The 18,794-nt window shown below is 42.2% G+C and overlaps 4 protein-coding genes and 1 long non-coding RNA gene across 6 annotated transcripts; 3 read left to right on the plus strand and 2 right to left on the minus strand.

Annotated features, from left to right (window-relative positions):
- Positions 1-20: 20 nt before the first annotated feature.
- LOC135349208 (ribokinase-like) lies at positions 21-2,642 on the plus strand. Its single transcript, XM_064547710.1, has 8 exons — positions 21-161; positions 270-402; positions 711-770; positions 960-1,026; positions 1,224-1,388; positions 1,544-1,635; positions 1,761-1,958; positions 2,300-2,642. Exons 1-8 carry the CDS (start codon positions 106-108, stop codon positions 2,474-2,476), a joined length of 948 nt encoding a protein of 315 aa, XP_064403780.1. The 5' UTR covers positions 21-105; the 3' UTR covers positions 2,477-2,642.
- Positions 2,643-3,482: 840 nt separating this feature from the next.
- On the minus strand, positions 3,483-10,198 carry LOC135349209 (uncharacterized). Its single transcript, XM_064547711.1, has 6 exons — positions 9,823-10,198; positions 8,549-8,711; positions 5,465-5,578; positions 4,602-4,882; positions 4,367-4,417; positions 3,483-3,839 (listed from the first exon to the last, which is right to left on the minus strand). The coding sequence occupies exons 1-6, from the start codon at positions 9,880-9,882 to the stop codon at positions 3,768-3,770; spliced, it is 741 nt and encodes a 246-aa protein (XP_064403781.1). The 5' UTR covers positions 9,883-10,198; the 3' UTR covers positions 3,483-3,767.
- Positions 10,199-10,313: 115 nt separating this feature from the next.
- LOC135349207 (solute carrier family 25 member 16-like) lies at positions 10,314-11,703 on the minus strand. The gene is made up of 2 exons (XM_064547709.1): positions 11,571-11,703; positions 10,314-11,417 (listed from the first exon to the last, which is right to left on the minus strand). Exon 2 carries the CDS (start codon positions 11,411-11,413, stop codon positions 10,415-10,417), a length of 999 nt encoding a protein of 332 aa, XP_064403779.1. The 5' UTR covers positions 11,414-11,417; positions 11,571-11,703; the 3' UTR covers positions 10,314-10,414.
- A 53-nt stretch (positions 11,704-11,756) lies between these two features.
- LOC135349199 (uncharacterized) lies at positions 11,757-16,895 on the plus strand. 2 transcript variants are annotated; one of them, XM_064547700.1, is made up of 8 exons: positions 11,757-11,915; positions 12,101-12,287; positions 13,963-14,756; positions 14,814-15,252; positions 15,311-15,542; positions 15,611-15,774; positions 15,825-16,174; positions 16,294-16,895. In XM_064547700.1, exons 3-8 carry the CDS (start codon positions 14,484-14,486, stop codon positions 16,798-16,800), a joined length of 1,965 nt encoding a protein of 654 aa, XP_064403770.1. In that variant the 5' UTR covers positions 11,757-11,915; positions 12,101-12,287; positions 13,963-14,483; the 3' UTR covers positions 16,801-16,895. The 2 variants fall into 2 exon arrangements, with proteins under 2 accessions (XP_064403770.1, XP_064403772.1); XM_064547702.1 differs by having other exon boundaries at positions 11,767-11,915; positions 12,150-12,287.
- Positions 16,896-17,069: 174 nt separating this feature from the next.
- On the plus strand, positions 17,070-18,301 carry LOC135348421 (uncharacterized). Its single transcript, XR_010398746.1, has 2 exons — positions 17,070-17,332; positions 17,389-18,301. It is a non-coding gene; the product is annotated as an uncharacterized LOC135348421 (long non-coding RNA).
- The last annotated feature ends 493 nt before the right edge of the window (positions 18,302-18,794 follow it).

The raw sequence follows: 18,794 nt of genomic DNA on the forward strand, positions 1-18,794 counted from the left end.
ATACTAAATCAGGTAAAGGATCACTCGTCTAAATTGCTATTATTTATTTCCTGAAATTCATTTTTACGGTGTTGATCCTTACCAAAACTTTAAAAGACTGGCTGGATGATGGAGGAGCCTCAGGTTGTTGTGGTTGGATCTTGCAACATTGACCTCATCTGGTGAGTAAAGAACTAGATACAGCACACACACCCACTCATCCCTCACACCCTCACACCCCCTATCACACATACACCCTCACACCCCCTCGGCTCCCACACACACACTAGCTACACCACTCGACTGCCCAAACCCGGTGAGACGCTTCATGGCACAAAGTTTGAGAAGGGGTACGGTGGTAAGGGGGCCAACCAGTGTGTGATGGCAGCCAGGCTGGGAGCTCGCTGTGCAATGGTGGCCAAGGTGAGGTTAATGTGATAGAGTCATTCTCATTGTTGTGTAGACTCTCTAATCAATTTCCCTACACATGCTTAGTTATGTATGCAAGAAGTAGTTATGTACGCAATCTCATCCTTCCCAGAACACTGCATAGATATTGTAGGCATCACATGTAGCAATGATCACAATCCTGAGAATGCTATTACCATGAGAGGCCATTGCATTACTCTGTGTCATTAGTCAGTGTGACTCACTCCTCTGATTATGGAATAGCTCTGATGTGCTCTATGCTCAACCCACTGATCTCATGTATTGTATTGTGCTCACTGTAGCTTGGAGACGATGACTTTGGACACGGAACAGTGGAGAACTTCCGTACAAACAACGTGAATGTAAATAATTACTATTGAATAAGATACCCACGCATTTAAAAATGGTCCAATTTTGAATACATGTAGCTGAGAGAATGTGAGCTTATCAATGTGTGTACGTACATGTGCGTATGATTATGTTCAGGCCCAAATTTGCCAACACTCCAAAGGTCTTTAATTCTTAACAGTTTGTATGCTGCACTACCACAGGTGGATCATGTGATGCTTACTAAAGAAGCCTCCTCTGGAGTGGCAGCTATCACTGTCAACGAGGAAGGTGTGTGTGGGTTGACAGTTTAAATTAATGCTCTGACAAAATGTGGTGTCTATAATTACAATAAACTCTAATCTTCCCCACTACATGTATCCCACACTGTCTCCCACTGTTCCCCATTATCACTAAATTGCAGTGGTATTTCTTTCAACAAATACAATCATATAATTAGCTCACCTCCTCCCTCCCCCCTCCCCCAGGAGAGAACTGCATTGTGATAGTGAGTGGAGCTAACATGCTCTTGTGCCCTGGGGATGTAACCAAGGCTGATAGTCTCATTGCTCTAGCAACAGTGGTCGTATGCCAGCTGGAGGTCAACCCTCACACCACACTTACAGCACTCAAACTGGCAAAGAAACACGGTGGTATGTGTGTGTATGTAGCTGATAAGAATCTTTGTCAGAGCTAGAGAGATATTGACTTGGTTTTTCAAGTTCAACATACAGACTGTATAACAGATGTAACACACACACGATCTTTGCAGTATAGTGTACAGCTTATACGCTATATTCCCCTACAGTGACCACCATATTTAACACTGCCCCTGGACTCAGTGGACTGACTGAGGACTACTATAAACACACAGACATTCTGTGTCTAAATGAGAGCGAAGTAAGTAAGTCAAGTGTGCATAAGATTGTGATTGATTCCCCCCACACACACACACGCCCCCCACATAGGCAGAGACGCTACTTTAATCCCACCCCCCACACACCACACACACGCCCCCACCACAGGCAGAGACAATCCTTGACGTCCCTGTACCAGACCTGAGCGCTGGTGAAGCTGCCATGGAACGACTCCAAGCCCTCGGCTGTGGCTGTGTAGTACTGACCATGGGAGAGAGGGGGGTGCTCTACACACAGTGCCAGCAGGGGGTGTGGTCAAGGGTGGAGCATATAGAAGCCCACCGTGTGGAGGCCATCGACACTACTGTTAGTATACTGTCAATGCTCTATATATAGTCTAGCTGCACACGTCAGCCACATTAATTGAAGTTATGTAGTATTAAGGTGTTTCATAAGTGTTCATCTGTGCAGCCTTTTTGTGGTGATGTATAATTCCTAAACTAGAGCAGTAGGGATGATGTTGCACAGTGGTGTGGCTTATATGGGTTCAGTAGTTTAGTAGGTGTTCATCTGTGCAGCCTTTTTGTGGTGATGTATAATTCCTAAACTAGAGCAGTAGGGATGATGTTGCACAGTGGTGTGGCTTATATGGGTTCAGTAGTTTAGTAGTGTATTGAATTCTAACCCCCCCCCCTTCCCCCCCCTAGGGTGCTGGAGATGCGTTTGTGGGTGCGCTGGCCTACTACCTTGCTTGTTTGCCAGAGTTGAGTCTCGGTGAAATGTTGAGGAGAGCAGGAGTTATAGCCAGTCACACAGTCACGGCCAGGGGCACTCAATCCAGCTACCATGTCAACACATTGCCTAGGGAACTAATGCTGCCTTAAAACAGTCTATGTAACTGTGTCTAGATATCCGTTTACTAGTGTGTGCGCTTCGTATTTGTTCACTGTATACTTGGTTTTTGTGTGGGTACTAATATTGCATTAATTTAAACTTGCTTCTTTGTGTACAGGTTGACTAGTCTGACCACAAAGCTTTTATGTTCCCATGTCCAAATGTTTGACCTATTCAAGTGTTTTGCTTATATGGGTGACCACTAAAGGTTGGTGGCGATTCATCTCACTTCCTAGCTAATTGTAAATGTGAATAATGCACCTCTGTAACATGTTGGGCAAACAAAGACCATTTGTTCATGCCCACTGCCTCTGATTCTGAGCTCTTGTTACCCACTTCCTCTGATTCTGAGCTCTTGTTACCCACTTCCTCTGATTCTGAGCTCTTGTTACCCACTGCCTCTGATTCTGAGCTCTTGTTACCCACTGCCTCTGATTCTGAGCTCTTGTTACCCACTTCCTCTGATTCTGAGCTCTTGTTACCCACTTCCTCTGATTCTGAGCTCTTGTTACCCACTGCCTCTGATTCTGAGCTCTTGTTACCCACTGCCTCTGATTCTGAGCTCTTGTTACCCACTGCCTCTGATTCTGAGCTCTTGGGTATAATTCTATTTTAGGATACCATTGTAACTATGCATGCCGTAGAATGAATGAAATGATCATAAATTATTTTGACAGAATCGAACTCATAACACAGCATGGAGACTAAACTAGCCACTCCAGTCAGAAGACCTTTTAATTATATATACACCAATATTTCAGTATTTTGAATTGCTTTGATATTACATAGTGGCTTGGGTTGAATGCTTTGAGCAACCGTGAATACTGGAGATCTATAGCTAACCGTGAATTATGCTGCACTTCACTATATACCCCAATGCCAATCAACATAACATTACGATTCATTATTCATCTGATGGTCTGGCATCACGCCACAAAGGAAATGGTACAGTACATACAGTGAAGCTACTGTATGTAACAGACACAGTCTCAAATATTTCAAATAGATATAACATCAGATCGAAGCATTATTATTAATCATCGTGATAAAAATCATTGAAAATTGCACAATAAACAAACGAGTGCAAGTACACAAGATCAGTGGTGTGTGCTGAGGTTGAAGTGATGTATACAGTCATATTACTAACAGTTGAGGGAGGGGTGGCTTTGTGACATGTACACTTATTATAATGGAAATGAGCTTTTAATATAATACAGTGCTAACACAAACAAGTACTAAAAATACCTAACAGGCCTACCAGAGGTGCTAGGCATGCAGTGTTCATGTCTGGGTGAGCACAGGTGTAAAAGTATGGGCAGAAATATCAAGAGATACTGCAAAGCTGGGTGGTCTCTGTAGGGAGAAAGAAAGGGAACAATGACTTCAATTAAGAGCTGGAATGTTGTGTATATTGAATACTAAAGTTACATGCTGTATAAACATTGTTTCCATTAGTTGCACTTTGGTATGTACTAGAAACAGTTCATATTGTTTACTGTGGGAAGCCTTCCCTTGGATGCCACCCTCCTAGGCTAAGCCGCCCCAGCCTTCTCTTGGATGCCACCCTCCTAGGCTAAGCCGCCCCAGCCTTCTCTTGGATATGCTACCCTTCACTTGAAGCCCCCCCCCCTAGTCTAGGAAAAGGCTAACTGCAGTGAACACTTGTGTACAAACAAGAGTACATGTACAGTGCTTGTTTCCCAAAGGTGTACTTTATAAAACATACACATGATAAGACAGGCTAAGTGCAATCACTCAATGGCCTGTACAGTGAATTTCATTGAACCTATTTTGGCAGCACTGTATACTAAACAGGGGGCTGAGTAAGAGCTACACACCCACACCCACACCCACACACACACGTGCTCAGGACGACTCACCGCTATAGAATGTACTTTGGAGTTGTTTCTGAGCACTAGTGGCCGTCTAACCTGTTAGGGCGGTACACACAACATGACACGGTGGCTCACGACAAAGCATACAATCAGAAATGTCTCCGCAAGCACAAAGCAAGAAATTACCGAGAAATTGCTACAATAGCACTAGACGTATATACAGGCAATGCGTATCATACATATATTAACCAGATGGTGCCAATAGACAATAAGCACTTGCCATGACTAGTCTCTTTGAGTGTTGCATCTTGTTGAAGTCAAGCCGTGGTCTCTCAGCATAGCTACCTGACATCTGAGCAAAGTACTTCGGTTTTCTGTGTCCCACGGGTAATGCTTTGAGAGGTCTGTTGGCAAATAGCGGGTCAGTGCCCCAAGAAAGAGGTGACCCTTGCTTAAAGTCCTTTAACGAGGTTTTCATTACTGGTGAATAATGAAAGTGTGTGTGGCCTTCGAATGCTTCTTTGATCTCGTCATCGCTAGAGCTCGCACTGCTACTACTACCTGTGAGGGGGCGGGGCATTGCCATGGTTACTAGAAGGTTATACAATCCGTATATAATACTAAATATAGAGTATATTTAATCCTCAATGCATTGATTTCTTTGAAAATGCAACTAGATATATTTACACCCACGATTGTACAGATACCTGTGTGTAACGAGAACCTACTGTATGCATATGCTCACACTTGTATGGGTAAGAAACAGACACAACACACAACACGTTGCCAGTTGCCAGGGGACAGGCTGATATGAACATAGGGATGGATTCTTACAGTCTAATAAGTACACAATTAAACACGTACTTATAAGAGATGGATTACTGACTAGGGAGGGTATGAACTGGTATTCCATCAGCTAACTTGGTTAGGGCAGCAATTTGTGTGGATTGCTTACATTATTTTGTTGTGGTCATTGTTTTGGACGGTGCCTATGAAAGGTTGGCTACCCCAGTACATGTACAATAGATGGGAATTTAAGGATATCTAGCGACATTACATAACCGAGATGATGGATTCTGATCTGTCACAACATATCAAACTTTGATGATCTAGAGCAATTGGCCACCTTAAAATACTACTCACCTGTGGAATACTTGTATTGTCTGTAGGTTCTCTTCTCAGCTGATGAGACTCGCTCCATCTTCAGTTTATTACTGCCTAAATGCTTCTTGCGGATTACACTATGAACTGGATGAGCTGTGGAGTGTGTGGGTGTGTGTGTGTGTGTGTGTGTGTGTGTGTGTGTGAGTTCATGAGTACATATGCAGTGAAAGATTAAAGTACCATACGTACAAACACACACATACAAACACACACAGGGGGAGCCACCACACCATCAACACTGTCTCACAACATAGACTACCATGCCAAAAGCAACTTCTTACGCTGATCAAACACCATGAAACTAGCTATCATAACAAGTTAACCATGCAGCCCACAATGCTAACAGTGTAATGAAATGAACAAGTCTACCACATTGATTGTTGAGGAATGTGCAGATTACCGATTATCCCAGGCTCTATGACTAGCACATGATGTTAGGACATTATGTTGAGCAATCTCAGCAGAACAAAGACGATGCCTGGCCTACAATAATGATGTGCATGCAGTGCAGGCATGACTCTCATGAATAGACTAGCAGGGAAATCACTCTAACACCTCCAGCACATGAATCTCAGCGCACACACACACACACACACACACACACACACACACACACAAGTGCACGAAGAACACTTCTTTCATGGGATGTATGTTCTTAGCTAGACACAAAACACAATATCACCCACAGAGACAAAATAATATGTAGTTTACTTTGGGACGGATTACAGATAGGAGAGCCAAGAACACAGACAAAATGAATTTAGTTGTTAAACACATTGTAGATAATTTTATATCAGTTAGTATACATACAGGATAACACAGACAGATGTACAACAGATTAATATTGCACGTGCAGAATGAGCAAAGGGGGTCACCAAATGTGCAGAATGAGCAAAGGGGGTCACCAAATATACCGAGATACCAACAACAGTAAGCACTCCAACTAATTTGTGGGTATTATGGTAAACATGACATCAGGAAGTGTTTGGGAGCAAACACAGAGTCTGCCACCTGCTTAGTAACAAGAGCGTGGACACAAGGTTGACCATTGGACAAGCAAGCTGATTGGGATAAGATTGCTATTTGATACTGGCTGTATTAACCAACAGGGGAAGGACTTCAACTCTCAATATTTATGGAAGGTTAAACTAACACAGAGAGGGTAGTCTTTACCACAGCTTCAGTGGCAGTGGGGGAGAGGGGAGAGTGGGGGTTACAAGCAAACAAATGTAGCTTAGAGTGCAAAAGTACACTGAAATCATTCTTGTTTTCACAAGCCCACATAATTAGACCTACTAATAACACACACACACACAGTTGATGATTGCCTTCTACTTGGCTACATGTACACCAAAGTCAGAGCACATACAGACTGTCTGACAACCATACCCAGCACACACCACCCTGGGAACTATAGTTGCACCTCACAAACAAGGAGCTAACACTGTATTGAGTTAGTCTCAGGAATGTCACTTGTATACAGGCTCAACAGTATAATCATACATCCTATATAAGGTGGGCATGCCAGCCTAGAATGTACAGTGACGATATTGGTGCTGAATATCAAGTACCAGTGTTGTAGCTACACTGACGACAAAATACAGCCACAGTGCGTTCTACCATGGTCTAGACTAGCTGCTATTATCTGGCACTCAACAAATTTATAACGACTGTGTACTTTTAGTGTTAACGAGGTGGAAATAAGCAAATCAAATGTTGTTCAAAGACTTAAGCAAACAGCAACTCCATTTAATCTTCAAAGTAGGCTCAGTAACAGGTGCATTATACTTCATATTAGGCTAATTTGATTTTGTGTGTTGTCAGTAACTGTTGGTGGGAGTGTGCCTGCTGACGGGGCGATAACAACAGCAGAGGAATGCCATAGAGAGATCAGAGGCTGTCATATCACGCATAATAAAGCTATAAAGGCACTCAGTGAAGTCATTAAATTATCACACAACTCTATGCAAAGCAGCCGCTAGGTAGACGGATAATAGTCTAACCGTGAGATTCCTGGAAATGTTCAAAGGAAATGTTTTAGCAAGCTGACACAAAACACAGGGTCAGTGATAACACACACACAAACTAGAGCAGTCAGCAACAACATCTGCTGTTAATAATATCTGGGTTCTTCTGAATAGACCAGTAATTGGAGTTGTCACACTACAGTATTACCCAAAGCAGTACCACCATCTATCAGATTTCTAGTTAGGGGGTGAAGTGGTAATGATTGTTAAAATGTCAGAACAGGTGTCCAGAGCACACAACACTCTGTCTAAGCATACAGGTGTCCAGAGCACAACACTCTGTCTAAGCATGTTTAGACTACTAGCATCTAACCAACTGTGCAGCTACTAACAAACAAATCATGCATGAGCACAGCTACATAGCTAGGACGTGGTCTAATCTATACTTCTAAGATCAGTAGGGCCAAATTTTCTGGGATAACCAAAAAATGGGCTAATCAAAAAACTGACTCTTTATCACTCTTATTGTAGGCCTCCTGATAATGGCATTCCAGTCCCTTGAACCAAGAGAGAGAGGTCAAGCAGCATTATCTTGTTATTGCATGCACGGTGAGATCAATGATACACAATATATTGTTCACACTGCAGAATGCCTCTAAATGCAGTACACGAGGTTTTGGGAAGCTACAGATTACATATTGAGATCATAATGACAATTAAGAGACAAGGAAAAGAGGGAGAGAAGCACGGACACTTGTAAGCACTAGCACTTCTTTTGGTAACATTTCAGACCATTGCTACTAACTCTAGGCAGGCAGGGAATGGACACACACACACGCATATCTGTAGGTAATTAAGTGATTCCAAACACACGAGACTTGTCAATAAGTTAAACCTCATACACTCCCTTGAATCACACTCTAGCTATATACATGTAGCTATACACAAAAGGCAAACACACACTACGGAACAACAGTTCTGGTTGGTAATGTTTTATATTCTACTAAATTGTGGGCAGCAGACATCAGGGAATGTTTGAGAGCAAACATAAAGTGCTGTACAGCCATCTGCTATACACTGAGGTATGCACACTCACCTCTGGTTGTGCAGTCCTCTTCGCTCTCACTGTCGGATGAATCAGATGACGTATGGTCGCTGCATCGGCGAGGGAGGTCTTTGGTGAACAGTGGAGACGTGTGGGGGGTAGTAACTGTGGGAGGTGCCGTGGTGTGGTCTACTGTGGAACTGGGCGGGGCAGGCTGTGAGGGTGTGTGAGGTGTGGGGGAGGGGGAGATGTGTGATTTATTAGGAGTAGAGTGTAAATGTTTGTGGCTTGTACACATTAGACAAGGGACGTGAATATCAACTACTGACAGACAAAGTAACTAACTTCCTAACTCATCACCTTCTAGGGCACACACACACACTAGAAGCCTCTCTACACATGCACACACACACACACACACACACACACACACACACACACACACACACACACAGTAGCCTCTCTACACATGCACACACATGCACACACATGCACACACATGCACACACACATGCACACACACAGTAGCCTCTCTGTACATGCACACACATGCACACGCTAGGTGAGTGTGTGGTGAGAGGGTTGATATAGTGGCAACCAAGTATTCATTAGGTGGGTCTATCCGAGCACAAAACCAGATTGTGCATGCATTAATTTTATTGAAGCAGCACAAGAACGACACAATAAGGAACTAACAGTAGGGCAGTTTAGAAGAAAAGCAATCCTATGTAAACTTGCAAATTGACTACTTTACTTTTACTTAGACAAATATTAATTATTGGGTTGAAACTACAAAATGCATAGGTCAAGTAATTTACACATACACACATAGCTGCAAAGGCTCAAAATTTTCGCTAATAAAAGGAACTTATCGCGATACTTAATTTGCGTTACCCAACATACCACATGCAGAGAAGGCAGACTATTATAATGATATTCATGACCACTAGCAGGGCCTAAGCTCACAACAATGGGGTATATAGTAAAGGGAATGCAACATAAATTCGTCTCAATAGGCCTCCCTATATTGGGGAGATTTAGGACGCAAAAGATCGATTGTGTTTCATGTTTCTACTGAATCTACGCGGGCAACCACATGTACAAACTTAGCACCCACAAGATATGCAACAGTTGATTGGGGTTGTCATAATGGTGGGGAGTCTTTGTCCTCTGAAAAGAGCTCACAAAAATTGTACCGCAGCTCACAACCAAATACTTACATTTAATACACGTGCTCAGAGACACACACAAGCTCTCAAGACACACTGAACCTGCACCACACAGCTACTACTATATACACTGCATACATTGCTACACCCTCTCACCTTCACTTCATTCAGTGACTGCCTGCCAAACTTCTTTGAGAGTCTCTTTATGGACTGCATTTCAACTCTCCTCTCTTAGCTAGCTCAGGGGGACCTCAGATACGAAGTAAGACCTCTCCACGCTCTGCTAACTTGCTGGAAGACGTCTTGTAGCAGCTGCTGTCGATGTCAGAGTTATATGTACGTAGTGAGCTTCTTCCAAGGAGGCCTATATCTTGCTGTATGTGGAGTCAGGGGGGGGTTGTTGCTTGTGAGCAACGTTTGCTCTTAGGATAGGTTGGATATAAAGCTGTTGTAGTCTTAGAGAGATAGAGCAGTCACCGTGTCTACACGCAACATACACACAATGAGAGCAGCAGAAATAAACAGAGACGCCCTCCTCGCTGCCCAGCCCCTTTCATTACAGATTTTTAATGAGCATGCTCTGATACAAGCATGATTCAAGTCATACATGTACAAGCAAAACACCAACCACCATCTGCAGTCAGAGAGTAGGTAGAGCAATGTATAATTATGTTAAAATTAATGAATGCTAGCGTTAAAAATAATAAAAGGACATGATCGTAATACATACTTATTATTTTGGTCAAACTTAAGAAATAGGTCTACTAATCCCCAAAAACTGTTTCAGAAATTCGTAAGTTGAAAATGAAACAGCAACTTGTGGAACAGCTCGATAAAAATTTATCGAAATCCCTCTAAAAAGTCCTCTTCTCACACCAAGCGTTGTATACACATGCGACAAAGTAGCAGACACACTTCTGTACACAGGTGTCTCGGAGATCATGCCCTCCAGCTGCATGCGTCTCCGGGCAACATCGAATGGATAGGCCACACTCTGTGAGCAAGCACCCGCCAAACCACCCACACACAGGTTAGTAGGAATGTTCAGTACCATTGTTCCAGAGCCATCAAATGACTCTTTACTTGTGTACGGCTGTAACAGAGGGTTATCCAGAGCGAAAGATTTTAAGACTTCGTACGTGTAGAAAGCGGTCCCGGCGTATGGTATCATTCCGATAATGGTTGATGAAAAGCCTCGATACAGAGCTTTCAGCCCACCCTCTTGTTTTGGTATCAATGTCAGTGTGTTCCAAATCCCGTTGTACTTCTTCTGGTGTACTTGGTAGGCTAATCTCGCCCTCACCATGTCCAGGGGGTAAGTAAACAGCACAGCTGTCATCCCAGTCAGAGACCCGGACACTAACTTGCTTGTGTGTGTTTTCTGATTGAAGTAAGGCTTAAGTAGTTTCTTGTACTGCTCGTATGCAGCAAACTGGATAGCAGCATACGGAAATATTCGAACCATCATGGCACCATTACCCTTGTAGTAGCCGAGGATACCTTCCTGTTTATAAATGGCCAGAAAGCCAGAAAACACTCCATAGTTTTTGTAGTATTTGTTCTGAGCTTGTAGAAGAATCTTGAGTCTGTCTAAAGGAGCTGTGGACGATTTGGCACACATCCCGGCCGCTCCACCAGCTACGAAGGTCTTGAGAGCAAACATGGAGCGACTGACAGGACGTCTCTTGTCACTCTGTCCATTGAAATGGTGGCTGCTTGACGGACTCACTGTCTCTAGTTCTGGCATTGTGCTGTGTGTGTGTGTGTGTGTGTGTGTGTGTGTTGGTGGAAGACGATATACAATTAATACAGGAAGTAGGGGCAGGAAGGATACAGCTTTTCAGACTGTAAATGGGTCTAAAAATGACAGCTAGAGTTATATAATTGTAGCTACGCTCACTCACTTGATTAAAGAAATCTCCAAATGCTATCTCAACATGTTTAGGGCAGACACAACTAACTTTCCTCGTAGCTTTCTTTTTTCAATTTAATTGCTTAGTGATGAGTTGACAAAAGGTCGTCTCTGTCGAGTCAGCAATTCTAAGGTGAGAGTGCTGCAGGAATCGAGCCCCTCCCCCCTTTCTCAGCACCGCTCCTTCTTTGTTACCTCACTTGATCAATGGAAAAGAGACTGTAAACACACGTGGAAGTTATGGCAGCTTCTGCAGAGTCCTGGAGTGATTTGAGAACTCTGCTGGATAGTGGAGTGTCTTTGGAAGAAGCTCTAGGGCTGGAGCAACACATTAAAGGTAGAATCAACACTTGGAGAGGCTGCAGGAGCCTGTTCTAGCTTGCAAACTAGCTGAGCAGCTACCTAGGTACTAGTCTCGCGAGCAGACTTGTCCCTCCCTCCCACGTCTGCTCATGAGACTACCTAGGTACTAGGTACAGGTGGAGTTGAATAGTTATGTAACCTAATGGTTGTTGTTTGCAGGTACTTTGACTAATGCTAATTCTCGAGAACAGAACATGTCTGTACACAGTATTGGTAGCGTGGGAGAAGTGTTCAGATTCAAGCTACCGACTGCTAATGAAGTTGATCTGCTGGGTCTGCAGGAGACTGAGGAGCCTCTCACAGTACTACCACCTTTCCTTGATCTCAGGGAACTCCTAGAACCACTGTAAGCTATACATTTTATCATAGATTGAGTAGTTAACAGGGATTGGAAACGGGATGTGCGACAATGACTCCAACGTTGCCTCTTGAAACCATCCGTGTTACGGTTCAGAGTGCAATAGGCAGTGGGCGTTAACCTCCAGCAGCAACTAAAACCATGCTAAAACTCCTCTTCTCCAGCTTCTAAAAAAGGCACAACCCAGCCTATAAATCTCTAGTGTTCATCATTTGGAACCACATTAGTTGTGAATTTGTCCAAGTTTGAGTTTCAAGACGGCCCTACAACACTTTTGTGAGTTTTTATATGCTTTTTCTCCCTAGAACCAGAGTTTAAATAATCTTTAACCTAGAAGAAGTATATAGTAGTATTCCATTAGTGAGCCACAATGGTGTTGATTGAAAAACATGTGTTGCTGATTTCAAGTATCAACTACGCTAATTAATTTATGTGTTTATTTGTACCTCTATGCAGAGGTGAAGAGGTTATAATTTCACAATTTTTAGTTATAGGCCAAGCATAGGAATAGGTTCATCGTAATGTCTTATTTCTATGACCTGAATGCATTCATGTGAGAAGTTACACCTTGCTCAATTTAGTAGGTAAACGTTGAACATGTCGACCGTTTGTGTATGCAGATATGCCTTAAAGACCCAAATTCGAACATCATCAGGCAAATACAAGAAAGAAATAACTTCAGAAAGATTATGGGATCCCTATATAAGTTAAAAAGTCATAAAATGTGACAGGCTCTGGGAAAAAGGCCATATTGGAGCAGGCTACAATTGTTGAGATTTAAATACCAGATGATAGAGCAAAGAATTGCCTATGCATTGATATGCTTAGTTTGCACATACCTCTTTTCATGCCTGAGTTATGCGCATTGGAAACTCAAAGTTCTGAAATAGCGGTATTGAGAAACGCCCACTTAAAGATTGCTAAATTGGGAAAAGTAAGGTGGTGGCTGCTTAGTCAAAGCGCTTCGGTGGAACGCGTTGGATTCAGAGCATCAGATTTTACAGAGAAGTAGTATAAAGACTGTAGATAACTATAAGCTAAGAAAAATTATTTTGAGATTATACACTGCAGTCCATAAATCTGGCTATTACTCAATACCAATATCTGCTCCAATATGGCCTTTTTCCCAGAGCCTGTCACAAATAACAAAAAAGTTTTTTTCGTATATAGTTTTTGTTGTTTTTGTAACTTTTCCATACAAGCTTTATTTTTCACAAAAATGTCATAAATATCACAATAATAATGGCCAATAGACAGTTGATATTTCCAAATGGCCAACAGGCATAATAATATAATTTTGTCTTTATAGAGCCTATAGTGTCTTAGGTGAGATGCAGAGGAGAGTTTTGCTCAATCTGGCTGATGCTACAAGCTCTCCCCTACAGCATGTATGCAGGAACGATCACATTTGCTGCTCATCAGCCCTGTCTTCTGTCTTTTTGCTACTCATAGCCAGCCACCTTCGGTATAGCCTCGATTCAAGCCTGGTGGCCTGGTTTCGAGGCCTGATCATATATGTGACGTCAACCGTAACACGGATGGTTTCATCCTGTTCTATTGCGTTTCCAATCCCTCTCCCTCCTTAATCTATGATTTTATCAAGCATTAATATCAAAATCCATTGTAATATAGGATATTGTCGCTAATCAGTTTTCTGTTTCAGGTACATCCCAGAGCCAGAGAATGATTCTTCATCTTCGGATAAGGTACATCTAAGGGTACCAAAACAGAAACCACCTGGAGGCAGTATGCAAGGTCCCGTAGGCAGTTCTACTATAGAAGATAAGACACTATCTGTTAGCTCAGAGGTACGTAAACGATTAAGAGAAGAAAGTTCGTCTGCTAGGGAACTGTGTGCAAAGAAATCTAAAGATCACTCTTCTAGCCCAGAATTAATAGACTCTAGTGATAACAGTGTTATAGATTTAACACAAACTATAGATTTAACACAAACTTAGTTGTTTATGAAACATTCTCTCAGTTGTTTGTTATTTTAGTATTGTTGTCTTTCACTTTTCAATGTTTGTCTTTTTGGGAAATGTATATAGATCTAAGGGGATAAACTGAAACAGCACTTGAGTGAAACACTTGGCTGAAGAGCTATATAGGTGCTATATAGGTGAAGCTACTTTTCAAGCAGTTCCTCTACAAGTATCTATATCTGTATAGCCACTGTAGGTAGCTATGTCAGAGTTTGAGTATGAGAGTGAGATCTCTTCTTCTGAGCATGAGGCAGTGTACACTCATTTCAAGAGCATCAATAATGAGGACACCTCTGTTGAGCTTACTTGCACTATTGAAGACAGCACGGCTACACAAGATTCTATCAAAGTGTCGACAGGCTCCAAGTTCAAGTCTTGTGTCCTAAAATGCTGTGAAAACTTTGTACTGTTAGTACTGATTTTCATAATCTGGTCTGCTCTGTCTATACCATCTGTATTCTTCATTATTTCAATGGTTGGTTGCACTATGTTACATGTAGCTATCTAATCCAGTTCACCTCTTTTTTTGTAGGAAAATGGACTGAATGATACTGGGTCTCCACCTTTCACTAATACTTGCACGCCAACACCATACACTGGCACTGTTTGTGGGGACTATCTGAGGTCTTACCAGCGCTGCCTTCCAAACTCTGGGAGTGATGTGTATGTACCAGAATCTGTTGACCAGGATAGTAATGAAAATATACTGAGATCTTTGGATGGAATTAACTTAGGAACTATCGGAGCAACTCCTGAATGTGTTAGTGCTCTCAAACCCTTTGCCTGCTTGTATTATTTTGGGATGTGTAATGAAGTTACTAATAAAACACTTCGTCCAAGTTTTAAACAATGTCGTAAGCTCAAGAGTACTACTTGCGAAGGATTGGTGAGCAATGTTAAAAAATTAAATCTGGGATATCTACTCCCCAAGTGTCATGGTCTACCCGATTCTGGTCCCAGTGCCACTTGCGGTAATTTAATACTAAAAAATAATAATTCTGTTTTAGTCTCACTTCCTCCCCTTTACAGCCAATAACACTCCACTTGTACCAGTGAGAGCTACCAATCTCACCTGTAACACAGAATTTGGTTTCATCTTTAACTCAACGATTTCTAAGTGTGTTGCATCATGTGAGGGGTGGACTCCCTATTCTAATGTAGAGCTTCGTATTACCAATGTGGTTGTCATTATATCTGGTGCTGTGGCTATCCTCTCTGGTGCTATTCTTCTCATCCTTGCCTGTGTCAGATGCAAAAAAATGTAAGTGAATATCAATAAAAGCGATGAAAAACTCTCTCTCCCCCCCCCCCCCCCCCCCCCCTCCACAGATTCAGCTTCCCCTCTGTGTTCATTGTGTATCAGACGATTCCTACTATTATTCTTGGTGGCCTGGTTCTAATCGCTTTCGTGGGTCAACCGTACCTTTTTTGTACACCACAAAGCTCTGCTATTGACAGTATGAATCATCCCACCCCCTTCTGTACTGCAACAGGTAATCAACTATATAATATTATAGGTGTTGTAATTTCTATCTGTATGCAGGTGTGTGTCTCTACTACATCATGATGCAGCTGATCCTTCTATGGTTCTTTCATGTCATCACAATGTTTTGGGGTGTTTACTGGCCGATTCAAGCGAATATAGTACAAGCCTCTAGCAAGAGAATTGTGCTTCACATTATTGCAGTGTGCTTAGCCCTTGTCATGCCAGCCATTCCAGTCTGTATCATTCATTTCATGAGCTCACCAGGATTCACTGTGACAAGATTCCCGCCCATATTATGTGCTGCTGGCAATTTAAACTTAAACTTTTACACGTTCATGCTGCCCATTAGTGTCATCATTGCCTGTGGGTTGACTCTTCTAGTTCTGATATTCTGGAAACTGTTAAAGGTAACATGGGTGTTCATTGTTCATGTTATTGTGTATACTTTGTCCCCCTGCATGTTTGCATATCCAACACACCTTTAGTTTCATTGTATGTATAATAATTATTCATTCTTCTTATGCAGAAAAAGATTATACATTGTGTTCACAAAACAAGAATCGACACCAATTGGTGCTCCCACTCTAGGATCCTAATTGTATTCTGCTACTTTGTCATTTTTGGTCTTATTGTTCTCTCAACATTCACGGTTGCAATGATAAACTTTCGCTTCTTCGTAGTCGAAGTCGAACAGTACTTCCAATGTGAGGCAGGTGGAGTATCAGGATTGTTAGCTACTACCAATGGAACCTCGACTGTAACAAACTGTGAGGAGAAGAGAAAAGCTATTGAAAATCTTATCAACCCAGTCACGACTACAATTGCCTTGATTGTTCTTGGATTCTATCCAGCAATCAACCTGGTGTATGTAATGCATTGTAGAGAATTGAAAGACAGCTGTTCATGTTGCCAGCCTACGAGGGAAGTGGAGTATACCTACCGGAGGGAGAGCCCCTATTCTACTGTAAACATGAGCAGCAGTGTTGTCTCTTCTGTCAGGGGAGTGAGGCTGGACACTCATGGACTTTTGTAAAAACGAGTGTTGTATGTACACAATTATAATTATAGCTAATAATTTATGCTTGTGTACCATAATTGGTTATAATTATAATTATAATTATAACAGGAGTGCATTTATTATTGATTGTAGGAGTGATACACTCGGTCTATATAATAACGTGTACTGACTCTAAGCGTGTGATGCGATTGTGCGCATGCGCAGTACATTCACTAGCGTGTCACTTTGGCAACAATAATTTCCAGCTGTGTATAAAGAGGCCAGCACTGCGAGCTACTCTCAGTTGGAATCTAGTATTATATATACACTGGAACTAAGCTGCTTCATTGCTGCTTACTGATCAAGTCTTCTTATAGCTGCTAACTACCTGTTCAATATGGTGAAGAGACGTCCTCCTCTGAGTCTGAGGGTACAACACGCCCAGACTCGGTACAGATCCCACAAGAAACCCTCATGGCTGAGATCAATCTTGTGTTATGGCAAGAACGATGTTGTGGAGCCCGACCACATTGAAACGGGGCAAACTGGAGCACCATTGTCACCCCCAGTAAGTCAACACAAAATCACAATGAAAATTCCATGATTGATAACATTTTGTTGCAGGGTGAGACAACAGATACTCTTCAGCAAGAGACAACTCCAGAGAAAACCACAGAGACAATCCCAGAGACAATCCAAGACACAATTCCAGAGACAATCCCAAAGATAATCCCAACAACTTCTCAGTCTGTGCAAGACACTTCCTTCCAAAGGTTTACCATCTCCTGCAACAACGAAAAGGATTTGTTAACAAGAAATGACATCAGCAGTCAGAACCTAGAAGAAGAGACCCATCAATCATCTTCTCATGACACTTCTTCTCAAAGATCTACCGTCCCCTGCAACAACAAATATAGTTTGTGTGTGGGAGATGACCTCAATACTTTGAACAGGATGGAAGTGACCGATCAATCATCTTCTGCTGATATAACGTCCCCTGCAACAACAAAAATAATTTGTGGTGTGTGAGAGATGACGACCTCGAGACTTTAAACAACCCGGAGGAGGAATTGACTCAACAAACAATATCACAATCATCATCTGTGGAAACCATCCCATTTACCGTCCCCTGCAACAACAATAATTTGTGCAAGAGAGATGATCTCAACGGTTCAATCAGTCTGGAGAAGGTATCACAGTCATCTTCCAAGGAGCTTCCTTGGGCCTGGGTCTCCTTCAACTTCGTTCTATTAAAAAAAAATCGGCCTGGGACAGAGGCTAATGCAGGGCGAGACAATTGCTGTCTTGAATACTCCGGCCTGGGCCTTTGCCGATTTACAAGACAGCAACCACTTTGAAAGTGGCCGCAGCAAATGATTGCCAATTGTCTCAACCCAAAGACAAAAATCGAAAGAAGGAAACTCATTGATATAATAATGACTGTAGCATAGAGAACTGTTCTAAATTCAAAAAAAGCTCTATCATATATAACTTGTTCATACACAAAAGCAACAACAAATAATTGTAAAATAGAGAGGTTTACATTAATTTTGATCATCTCCAATATATTCAAGAATACATCTCGTGTGCTGCTCCCTTCTGCATACTTGTGCAGTGGGCCATCGGTACAAGTAGCTGGAGGGAGGTGAAGTTAATCAAAAATAAGTGAACATAATCTATGCTAAAGGTACATATCCCTTAAGTAAAACCCACAGGACCTAAGCTTAGTGAAAACACTGCTAGCCACACACATTTCAAGCTTTAGAATGATCCAACTCTACAAGAGCGGACATAATTGGAAAAAACGCCCGCTTATTATAACTTTGGCCCACATTCCAGAAAATAGACAATTTGGTCCGAAATAAATCAATGATTTAGAGCACACCTAGCTGAGATAACTCGGATGGAAATGAGGCTAGAGCACATCATGAAAAGAGCTACTAATAGGATGTTCACAACACAATTAAGTTGTGGATACAACTCGTACATGTAGCAAGGCATCCACTCACCTACGACTGACTTCTTGTCTC

This window comes from Halichondria panicea, chromosome 15 (assembly GCF_963675165.1).
Source record: "Halichondria panicea chromosome 15, odHalPani1.1, whole genome shotgun sequence".
NCBI classification, from domain to species: Eukaryota; Metazoa; Porifera; class Demospongiae; order Suberitida; family Halichondriidae; genus Halichondria; species Halichondria panicea.